At 44.3% G+C, this 11,718-nt stretch overlaps 1 protein-coding gene across 3 annotated transcripts in view; it reads left to right on the top strand.

Moving 5' to 3' along the window:
• The window catches only part of LOC139422648 (lysophosphatidic acid receptor 1), a 98,549-nt gene extending 91,547 nt beyond the window's left edge, over positions 1 to 7,002 (top strand). The window contains exons 3-5 of one of the 3 annotated variants that reach the window (XR_011635739.1): positions 1,885 to 2,681; positions 2,720 to 3,071; positions 3,110 to 7,002. Coding sequence is in view for 1 of the 3 variants with exons in the window: in XM_071173803.1 (XP_071029904.1) it covers positions 1,885 to 2,192 (308 nt within the window). In the remaining 2 variants the exon portion in view is untranslated. Of the gene's footprint in view, positions 1 to 1,884 lie in introns of all 3 variants that reach the window. The other 2 variants (XR_011635738.1, XM_071173803.1) reach the window with 2 other exon arrangements.
• The last annotated feature ends 4,716 nt before the right edge of the window (positions 7,003 to 11,718 follow it).

Genomic DNA, 11,718 nt, shown 5'->3' with positions numbered 1-11,718 from the left:
AGCAGCCCCATTCTCTAACCAACCATTCCTCACTGAGCAGTCCCATTCTCTAACCAACCAAACTCACTGAGCAGTCCCGTTCTCTAACCAATCCTCACTGAGCAGCCCCATTCTCTAACCAACCATTCCTCACTGAGCAGTCCCATTCTCTAACCAACCAATCCTCACTGAGCAGTCCCATTCTCTGACCAATCCTCACTGAGCAGTCCCATTCTCTAACCAACCATTCATCACTGAGCAGTCCCATTCTCTGACCAATCCTCACTGAGCAGTCCCATTCTCTGACCAATCCTCAGTGAGCAGTCACTTTCTCTGACCAATCCTCACTGAGCAGTCCCTTTCTCTAACCAACCAATCCTCACTGAGCAGTCACATTCTCTTACCAATCCTCACTGAGCAGTCCCATTCTCTAACCAACCAAACCTCACTGAGCAGTCCCGTTCTCTAACCAATCCTCACTGAGCAGCCCCATTCTCTAACCAACCATTCCTCACTGAGCAGTGCCATTCTCTAACCAACCAATCCTCACTGAGCAGTCCCATTCTCTGACCAATCCTCAATGAGCAGTCCCATTCTCTAACCAACCAATCCTCACTGAGCAGTCCCATTCTCTAACCAACCATTCATCACTGAGCAGTCCCATTCTCTTACCAATCCTCACTGAGCAGTCCCATTCTCTGACCAATCCTCACTGAGCAGTCCCATTCTCTGACCAATCCTCACTGAGCAGTCCCTTTCTCTAACCAACCAATCCTCACTGAGCAGTCCTATTCTCTAACCAACCATTCATCACTGAGCAGTCCCATTCTCTGACCAATCCTCACTGAGCAGTCCCATTCTCTGACCAATTCTCAGTGAGCAGTCCTATTCTCTGACCAATCCTCACTGAGCAGTCCCGTTCTGTGACCATTCCTCACTGAGCAGTCCCATTCTCTAACCAACCATTCCTCACTGAGCAGTCCCATTCTCTGACCAATCCTCACTGAGCAGTCCCGTTCTCTGACCAACCAATCCTCACTGAGCAGTCCCATTCTCTAACCAACCAATCCTCACTGAGCAGTCCCATTCTCTAACCAACCAATCCTCACTGAGCAGTCCCGTTCTCTGACCAACCATTCCTCACTGAGCAGTCCCATTCTCTAACCAACCAATCCTCACTGAGCAGTCCCATTCTCTAACCAACCAATCCTCACTGAGCAGTCCCATTCTCTAACCAACCATTTCTCACTGAGCAGTCCCATTCTCTAACCAACCAATCCTCACTGAGCAGTCCCATTCTCTAACCAACCAATCCTCACTGAGCAGTCCCATTCTCTAACCAACCATTCCTCACTGAGCAGTCCCATTCTCTAATCAACCAATCCTCACTGAGCAGTCCCGTTCTCTAACCAGCCAATCCTCACAGAGCAGTCATTAATTAATTAAGGAGACCCCTAACCAGCAAGCCAAACTAGTAGACATATACTATTTCTGTGCTAACTAATATGGGCTTGTAGCTCAGTTGAATGCTGTTGCTTTAAGAACTGTTAATGTGAAGTGTATGTGCACATGTGTGTCAGTGGTGCACAGGTGTGTCAGTGGTACACAGGTGTGTCAGTGGTGCACGGTGTGTCAGTGGTGCACAGGTGTGTCAGTGATGCACAGGTGTGTCAGTGATGCACAGGTGTGTCAGTGGTGCACAGGAGTGTCAGTGTTACACAAGTTGTCGACAAGCTGCTAACATGTTGATGTGTCTCTAAAAACAGTTATGATGCCCAGAACATATCCTGTTTCTATTGAATCCTTTCTCAATATATGGAAAACAACATTAAAACTCTACTACATATATTTATGTCCTTATTTGATCTTTCAGGCTTAAATTGAACCTTTTCTTTTCTCCTCCAGGTGCGTTCATCGTGTGCTGGACTCCAGGCCTCGTTCTCCTCCTCCTCGATGTGTTCTGTGCCAACTGTAACGTCCTGGACTTTGAGAAGTTCTTCCTGCTTCTGGCTGAGTTTAACTCTGCTATGAACCCCATCATCTACAGCTATCGGGACAAGGAGATGAGCGCCACCTTCAAGCAGATCCTGTGCTGTCAGCGCCAGGAGAACGTTAACGGGACGGCAGCCGAGGGCTCCGACCGCTCAGCCTCCTCTATCAATCACACCGTGCTGAGTGGGGGGAAACAAAACAATGATCACTCAGTGGTGTGAGAGGAGGAGAGGAGGACAGGAGAGGGACTGGGGCTGGAGACAGGAGGAGAGGGACTGGGGCTGGAGGTGGAGATAGGAGAGGGGCAGGAGAGGAGAGGACAGGGGAGGAACTGGGACTGGAAACAGGAGAGGATAGGGATTGGGACTGGTGCTGGAGATGGAGAGGGGGAGAGGAGAGGGACTTGGGATGGAGCTGGAGAGGGAGAGAGGAGAGGGACTTGGGATGGAGCTGGAGACAGGAGAGGAGAGGGACTGGGGCTGGAGCTGAAGACAGGAGGGCAGGGACTGGGGCTGGAGCTGGAGAAAGGAGACAGGAGGAGAGGAGAGGGACTGGGACTGGAGCTAAGTGGGGCTGCAGCCAGGATAGGCTGCAGTGTAGAGCCCATCCCCGGGGTGGCCAGGAGATGGGTGGGAGGAGGAGGGCAGGCTTACTGTCAAGGAGGTGGGTGGGATATGGACTATAGGTCTAACATTACTATAAAGACCAGGGTGATGGACTATATATCTAATGTTACTATAAAGACCAGGGTGATGGACTATAGGTCTAACATTCCTATAAAGACCAGGGTGATGGACTATAGGTCTAACATTACTGTAAAGACCAGAGTGATGGACTATAGGTCTAACATTACTATGAAGACCAGGGTGATGGACTATAGGTCTAACATTACTATGAAGACCAGGGTGATGGACTATAGGTCTAACATTACTATAAAGACCAGGGTGATGGACTATAGGTCTAACATTACTATAAAGACCAGGGTGATGGACTATAGGTCTAACATTACTGTGAAGACCAGGGTGATGGACTATAGGTCTAACATTACTATAAAGACCAGGGTGATGGACTATAGGTCTAACATTACTATAAAGACCAGGGTGATGGACTATAGGTCTAACATTACTATAAAGACCAGGGTGACAGAATGCAGAAAAATAAGAAGCTAATGCCGTCTTGCTCTGAGGGTTGGAAACCGAGGGTAGAGGCATCGCAAGACTCTGATAGGCTATTAGTTATTTGTTTTCTATTTTGTAAAAATGGTTGTTGTTGTTGATACCACATGAACTATTTAAAGACTAATCTATGAATATGTAAAGAACTGGCTAATGTATAACCACTTCTCCAATATATAACCTGCTCTCTATTTTCCCTCTCTTTCTTACTGAACTTCTTGCCTTACTTTGGTTAGTCTCAAATGGCACCCTATTCCATACACAGTGCACTACTTTTTGACCAGTGCCCAGGGCCACCTAGTCCACTATATAGGAAATAGGCAGCCATTTGGGACGTATACAAACAGAAGCTTGTAAACCTGAAAGATGAAGAGTCTGTCCAGTCAATATTTCTGCTAATCTCATCCTCACAGTGCCACGGAAACAAACCACCCTGATGTCTAACAGCTTTCACTACAGTACTTATCGTTATAAACACATTACCACGTCGTCATACGGTATGAAGACGTGTCTTTCTCAATGGCTGAATAGCTTTTTACCCAAGTATTTTAGTCCTTAGTGTGATCACAACACTTAGAATACACTAACAAGAATCTGTTGTTTGAGCCAGACCACAGTGTAGCACTCTCTCTTTTAAAGGTTTTAACATCACCAAGTAGGTTGTCTGATAAGATCTGGGCTGTGTCCTAAATGGGCCCTGGTCAAATTAGTGCCCTAAACAGGGAATATGGATTCCATTTTAACTTTCTGTTCCCAAGTATGTTGATCTATTGACAGAAAGCTCGGGACCTATTTTACCTAACTCAACCTGAAGCTTTGGCTGGATTCCACCCTTAGGATTACAGGCTAAAAGCCTATGAATATTTTATTCTTGAAAGTCCAATATCTTCACTTGACTTGTGACACGCAACACATTTTGAAACTGGAACTGTGTACTAATGAAAAAAAATTATACAAAAATATATTGTTTTTACAAAATGTTGTCTTTGTTCAGATAGCACGTTTTTGACCAATCAGAAAGCATAAACATTCCAGACTTCAGGTACATACACTCTTGTCCTTGACGATGACCAAAGGAAATGCTTCTCAGTTTATCTACAGTTAAGGTCCCCTATAGAGTGGCTATAGATGGCTTTATGTGCCTATAGGTTTATTTATGCTATTGATCTGAATAGGAAACTATAATTCAGCTAGATAACAAACATCTAGTCAAGCAGCATGATGACCTAATAGTGTTACATCTAACGATGTAAGAAAATAGTTGATAATGTCACATCATGGCTCTAACGGGTGGCTGTCCTATAAGCATCTACAATATGGACACGTCCCTGTCTTCATAACCCATACCTTCATCCTGAGAGTGTACGAGACGGTCCCTGTCTTCATAATCCCATACCTTCATCCTGAGTGTGTACGAGACGGTCCCTGTCTTCATAATCCCATACCTTCATCCTGAGTGTGTACGAGACCGTCCCTGTCTTCATAATCCCATACCTTCATCCTGAGTGTGTATGAGACTGTCCCTGTCTTCATAACCCATACCTTCATCCTGAGTGTGTATGAGACGGTCTCTGTCTTCATATCCCATACTTTCATCCTGAGTGTGTACGAGACCGTCCCTGTCTTCATAACCCATACCTTCATCCTGAGTGTGTACGAGACCATCCCTGTCTTCATAACCCATACCTTCATCCTGAGTGTGTACGAGACCATCCCTGTCTTCATAACACATACCTTCATCCTGAGTGTGTACGAGACCGTCCCTGTCTTCATAACCCATACCTTCATCCTGAGTGTGTACGAGACGGTCTCTGTCTTCATAAAACAACCTTCATCCTGAGTGTGTACGAGACGGTCTCTGTCTTCATAAACTAACCTTCATCCTGAGTGTGTACGAGACGGTCTCTGTCTTCATAAACCAACCTTCATCCTGAGTGTGTACGAGACGGTCTCTGTCTTCATAAACTAACCTTCATCCTGAGTGTGTACGAGACATACACCGTTGAAAAGTTTGGGGTCACTTAGAAATGTCCTTGTTTTTGAAAGAAAAGCCAATTTGTTGTCCATTAAAATAACATCAAATTGATCAGAAATAGAGTGTAGACATTGTTAATGTTGTAAATTACTATTGTAGCTGGAAACGACTGATTTTTAATGGAATATCTACATAGGCGTACAGAGGCCCATTATCAGCAACCATCACTCCTGTGTTCCAATGACACGTTGTGTTAGCTAATCCAAGTTTATCATTTTAAAAGGCTAATTGATCATTAGAAAACACTTTTGCAATTATGTTAGCCCGGCTAAAAACTGTTGTACTGATTAAAGAAGCTATAAAACTGGCGTTCTTTAGACTAGTTGAGTACCTGAAGCATCAGCATTTGTGGGTTCGATTACAGGCTTAAAATGTCCAGAAACAAATTACTTTCTTCTGAAACTCGTCAGTCTATTCTTGTTCTGAGAAATGAAGGCTATTCCATGTGTGGAATTAGCAAGAAACTGAAGATCTAGTACAACGCCGTGTACTACTCCCTTCACAGAACAGCACAAACTGGCCCTAACCAGAATAGAAAGAGGAGTGGGAGGCCCCGGTGCACAACTGAGCAAGCGAACAAGTACATTAGAGTGTCTAGTTTGAGACACAGACACCTCACAAGTCCTCAACTGGCAGCTTCATTAAATAGTGCCCGCAAAACACCAGTCTCAACGTCAACAGTGAAGAGGCGTCTCCGGGATGTTGACCTTCTAGGCAGAGTTCCTCTGTCCAGTCTCAACGTCAACAGTGAAGAGGCGACTCTGGGATGTTGACTTCTAGGCAGAGTTCCTCTGTCCAGTCTCAATGTCAACAGTGAAGAGGCGACTCTGGGATGTTGACCTTCTAGGCAGAGTTCCTCTGTCCAGTCTCAACGTCAACAGTGAAGAGGCGACTCTGGGATGTTGACCTTCTAGGCAGAGTTCCTCTGTCCAGTCTCAACGTCAACAGTGAAGAGGCGACTCTGGGATGTTGACCTTCTAGGCAGAGTTCCTCTGTCCAGTCTCAACGTCAACAGTGAAGAGGCGACTCTGGGATGTTGACCTTCTAGGCAGAGTTCCTCTGTCCAGTCTCAACGTCAACAGTGAAGAGGCGACTCTGGGATGCTGGCCTTCTAGGCAGAGTTCCTCTGTCCAGTCTCAACGTCAACAGTGAAGATGCGACTCTGGGATGTTGACCTTCTAGGCAGAGTTCCTCTGTCCAGTCTCAACGTCAACAGTGAAGAGGCGACTCCGGGATGTTGACCTTCTAGGCAGAGTTTCTCTGTCCAGTCTCAACGTCAACAGTGAAGAGGCGACTCCGGGATGTTGACTTCTAAGCAAAGTGGCATTGGAATACAGGAGTGATGGTTTCTGATAATGGGCCTCTGTACTTCTATGTAGATATTCCATAATAAAATCTGACGTTTCTAGATACAATAGTCATTTACAACATTAACAATGTCTACACTGTATTTCTGATCAATTTGTTGTTATTTTAATGGACAAAAAATGTGCTTTTCTTTTAAAAATATGGACATTTCTAAGTGACCCCAAACTTCTGAACAGCAGTGTACATACCCCAGAACCACCATTGACTGTAGCCATTCTCAAAACAAGTGTTAGATATTAAACAAAGAACCTTTGTATGTCTTTTCCTATATATATATACCATTGTACATACGTGTGTACGTATGAATGTTTGTATGTAAACTATATATTCAATGTTAATGAAGAAAGGGAATGTTTGTTGTTGGAAATTCTAACAGAACCATGTAATAACCAACACTGTTAAATCTGGGTTTTGTCTTCTTTTTGCATTACGTTGATGACATTAAATTTGGGACCACAACAATTTTCTTTCTTCTAAAAGCATCTCCAGAAACGTCTGGGAATCTGAAATCAAATGTCTATTCCATTACTAATAATCATCATGTATGGTTAAGATCTTCAAATAAATGACAGTTGGCATGGGGCATGTACCAAATGGCACCATATTCCCTGTATAGTGCACTACTTTTAAACAAGGCCCATAGAACTCTGCTCAAAAGTAGTGCACTATAAAAGGAATAAGGTGTCAATTCAGACACACACATACTTAATCATTAGAAGTGGACTCATGCAGACAAGTGTTTCTATTCAGTCATACTATAACTATAGGAGTCATATAGTAACTGTAGGAGTCACACTCTAACTGTAGGAGTCATACTCTAACTGTAGGAGTCATACTCTAACTGTAGGAGTCAGACAACAACTATAGGAGGCATACAATCACTTCAGGAGTCACAGTATAACTGTAGGAGTCACACAATCACTTCAGGAGTCATACTATAACTATAGGAGTCAAAATATAACTATAGGAGTCAGACTATAACTGCAGGAGTCAGACTATAACTGCAGGAGTCAGACTATAACTATAGGAGTCAGACTATAACTATAGGAGTCATACTATAACTATAGGAGTCAGACTATAACTATAGGAGTCATACTATAACTATTGGAGTCAGACTATAACTGCAGGAGTCAGACTATAACTATAGGAGTCAGACTATAACTATAGGAGTCAGACTATAACTATTGGAGTCAGACTATAACTATAGGAGTCAGACTATAACTATAGGAGACAGACTATAAGTATAGGAGTCAGACTATAACTATAGGAGTCAGACTATAACTATAGGAGTCAGACAACAACTATAGGAGTCATACTATAACTACTGTATAGGAGTCAGACTATAACTACTGTATTGGAGTCAGACTATAACTACTGTATAGGAGTCAGACTATAACTACTGTATAGGAGTCAGACTATAACTATAGGAGTCAGACTATAACTATAGGAGTCAGACTATAACTATAGGAGTCAGACTATAACTACTGTATAGGAGTCAGACTATAACTATAGGAGTCATACTATAACTATAGGAGTCAGACTATAACTATAGGAGTCAGACTATAACTATAGGAGTCAGACTATAACTATAGGAGTCAGACTATAACTATAGGATTCAGACTATAACTATAGGAGTCAGACTATAACTATAGGAGTCAGACTATAACTATAGGAGTCAGACTATAACTATAGGAGTCATACTATAAATGTTGGATTCTTAATATGAATGTAGGAGACATGATATAACTGCAGGAGTCATACTGTAACTGAAGGAGTCATAATCCATTCAATCAACATAGCTGTATGAGTTATAATATATCTGTTGAATTCAGCCTATAACTATAGGAGTCATAGTATAACTGTAGGAGTCAAAGTACAGAATCCACAGAATCCCTTGTTGGATGCAGAAACTGGCAGAGAACTTTTCCGTGCAACAATGTCTCTGGAAAACTTCCACATTATTTCCACGTTTATCTGCTTCGATAACCGAGAAACCAGACCAGCTCGGCGGCAGAGAGACCAGCTAGCTGCAATCATGTCAGTGCAGAGAGACAAGCTAGCTGCAATTACGTCAGTGCAGAGAGACAAGCTAGCTGCAATTAGGTCAGTGCTGAGATACGAGCTAGCTGTAATCAGGTCAGTGCAGAGAGACCAGCTACCTGCAATCAGATCAGTGCAGAGAGACAAGCTAGCTGCAATCAGGTCAGTGCAGAGAGACAAGCTAGCTGCTATCAGGTCAGTGCAGAGGGACGAGCTAGCTGCTATCAAGTCAGTGCAGAGAGACATGCTAGCTGCAATCAAATCAAATCAAATGTATTTATATAGCCCTTCGTACATCAGCTGATATCTCAAAGTGCTGTACAGAAACCCAGCCTAAAACCCCAAACAGCAAGCAATGCAGGTGTATAAGCACGGTGGCTAGGAAAATCTCTATGTGGGGTGGCCAGTCCTCTTCTGGCTGTGCCGGGTGGAGATTATAACAGAACATGGCCAAGATGTTCAAATGTTCATAAATGACCAGCATGGTCGAATAATAATAAGGCAGAACAGTTGAAACTGGAGCAGCAGCACAGCCAGGTGGACTGGGGACAGCAAGGAGTCATCATGTCAGGTAGTCCTGAGGCATGGTCCTAGGGCTCAGGTCCTCCGAGAGAGAGAGAAAGAAAGAGAGAAAGAGAGAATTAGAGACACACTTAAATTCACACAGGACACCGAATAGGACAGGAGAGGTACTCCAGATATAACAAACTGACCCTAACTTCCCGACACATAAACTACTGCAGCATAAATACTGGAGGCTGAGACACGTCAGATCAGTGCAGAGAGACAGGCTAGCTGCTATTAGATCAGTGCAGAGAGACAAGCTAGCTGCAATCAGGTCAGTGCAGAGAGACAAGCTAGCTGCAATCAGATCAGTGTAGAGAGACAAGCTAGCTGTAATCAGATCAGTGCAGAGAGACGAGGTAGCTGCTATCAGGTCGGTGCAGAGAGACAAGCTAGCTGCAATCAGGTCAGTGTGGGACAAGTGGGTGGACCGCCCTTCCCTTGTTTTACAACCCTGGGCCCAACGTTACTGTTGATGATCAGCTTATTCTTGACGCTTTAGAAACGCACACCTATTCAGGAGAGGTGCTGGCTAGCGGAGTAGAACACCTGTTTAGGAGAGGTGCTGGCTAGCGGAGTAGAACACCTATTCAGGAGAGGTGCTGGCTAGCGGAGTAGAACACCTGTTTAGGAGAGGTGCTGGCTAGTGGAGTAGAACACCTGTTCAGGGGAGGTGCTGGCTAGCGGAGTAGAACACCTGTTTAGGAGAGGTGCTGGCTAGCAGAGTAGAACACCTGTTTAGGAGAGGTGCTGGCTAACAGAGTAGAACACCTGTTTAGGAGAGGTGCTGGCTAGTGGAGTAGAACACCTGTTTAGGAGAGGTGCTGGCTAGTGGAGTAGAACACCTATTCAGGCGAGGTGCTGGCTAGCAGAGTAGAACACCTATTTAGGAGAGGTGCTGGCTAACAGAGTAGAACACCTCTTCAGGTGAGGTGCTGGCTAGCAGAGTAGAACACCTGTTTAGGAGAGGTGCTGGTTAGCAGAGTAGAACACCTATTCAGGCGAGGTGCTGGCTAGCAGAGTAGAACACCTATTCAGGCGAGGTGCTGGCTAGCAGAGTAGAACACCTATTTAGGAGAGGTGCTGGCTAACAGAGTAGAACACCTGTTTAGGAGAGGTGCTGGTTAGCAGAGTAGAACACCTATTCAGGCGAGGTGCTGGCTAGCAGAGTAGAACACCTGTTTAGGAGAGGTGCTGGCTAGCAGAGTAGAACACCTGTTTAGGAGAGGTGCTGGCTAGCAGAGTAGAACACCTGTTTAGGAGAGGTGCTTGCTAGCAGAGTAGAACACCTGTTTAGGAGAGGTGCTGGCTAACAGAGTAGAACACCTATTCAGGGGAGGTGCTGGCTAGCAGAGTAGAACACCTGTTCAGGCGAGGTGCTGGCTAGCAGAGTAGAACACCTGTTTAGGAGAGGTGCTGGCTAGCAGAGTAGAACACCTGTTTAGGAGAGGTGCTGGCTAGCAGAGTAGAACACCTGTTTAGGAGAGGTGCTGGCTAACAGAGTAGAACACCTATTCAGGGGAGGTGCTGGCTAGCAGAGTAGAACACCTGTTCAGGCGAGGTGCTGGCTAGCAGAGTAGAACACCTGTTTAGGAGAGGTGCTGGCTTATAGTTTGTATAGTGTCAAAGGACACACACAGATGACTGTAATCATGGTCGGGTGTCGCCCGATATCATTGGTAAATTCTCAGATCTAAAAATAACATACCAAAAACATGAATGGATATCATACGATCGATCATAGGTACAATTTGGCTCCATAGGCCTACAAACATTTACAATGAACTGCAAAAACACAACAATCACAAGAATGGCTTCAGATCAACGTTTATGTTGAGACCGAAGGGAGCAAGGGTCTTTAAATTAAAGATCCAGGCAGCCTCTCGTTTTAACAATAAATTGTCGAGGTCACTCCCTCTCCTAGGGAGGGTGACATGTTCGATACCAATATAACGCAGAGACAAAATCAAGTAGTTTGCCTCCAAAAAGTGGGCCGCACAGTGGATAAATCTAGTTTTTGCACGTAATGGTGCTACGATGCTATGAGATTCGTACTTTTAATTAGCACTTTGTTTTACCCACATCATTTTTACCACAAGGACAAGTTATAAGATAAATAACTGCCTTAGTGGAGCACGTAATAACACCTTTAATAGGGATCTGTTTCCCTGTTTGTGGGTGTTTGAAGGATCTACATTTATAAGTGCCATTGCATTGAGCAGAGCCATTACACTTGTAGTTTTCATCCAGTAGAGGCGCAAATAGACGTTGTGCAAGGATATCTTGGGGTGGTTAATCAGAGTTTACCAATTTATCTCTGGGATTTCTACCCCACAAGAATACGACCAAGGGAAGGACCAAAAACACATTACCGAGACTATCTTCGAATGTGCCAATGTTTGTGAACAATTCCCTTCATTTGTTCCGAGCACTTTGAATAGCGGGTAGCTACAACGCAAGAATGCGTCTTTTTGGAGACCGACCTTGAAAAAGATCATGTCTCGATTTTGTTTTGGTTTGTTTCGAATTCTCTTTGCTTCACAGACAACTTTCTGTCCAAATCTG

The sequence above is a fragment of the Oncorhynchus clarkii genome, chromosome 12, assembly GCF_045791955.1.
Source record: "Oncorhynchus clarkii lewisi isolate Uvic-CL-2024 chromosome 12, UVic_Ocla_1.0, whole genome shotgun sequence".
In the NCBI taxonomy this organism is placed as follows: domain Eukaryota; kingdom Metazoa; phylum Chordata; class Actinopteri; order Salmoniformes; family Salmonidae; genus Oncorhynchus; species Oncorhynchus clarkii.
The sequence above is the reverse complement of the archived record's forward strand: the minus strand, read 5'-3'. Positions and strand labels throughout refer to the sequence as shown.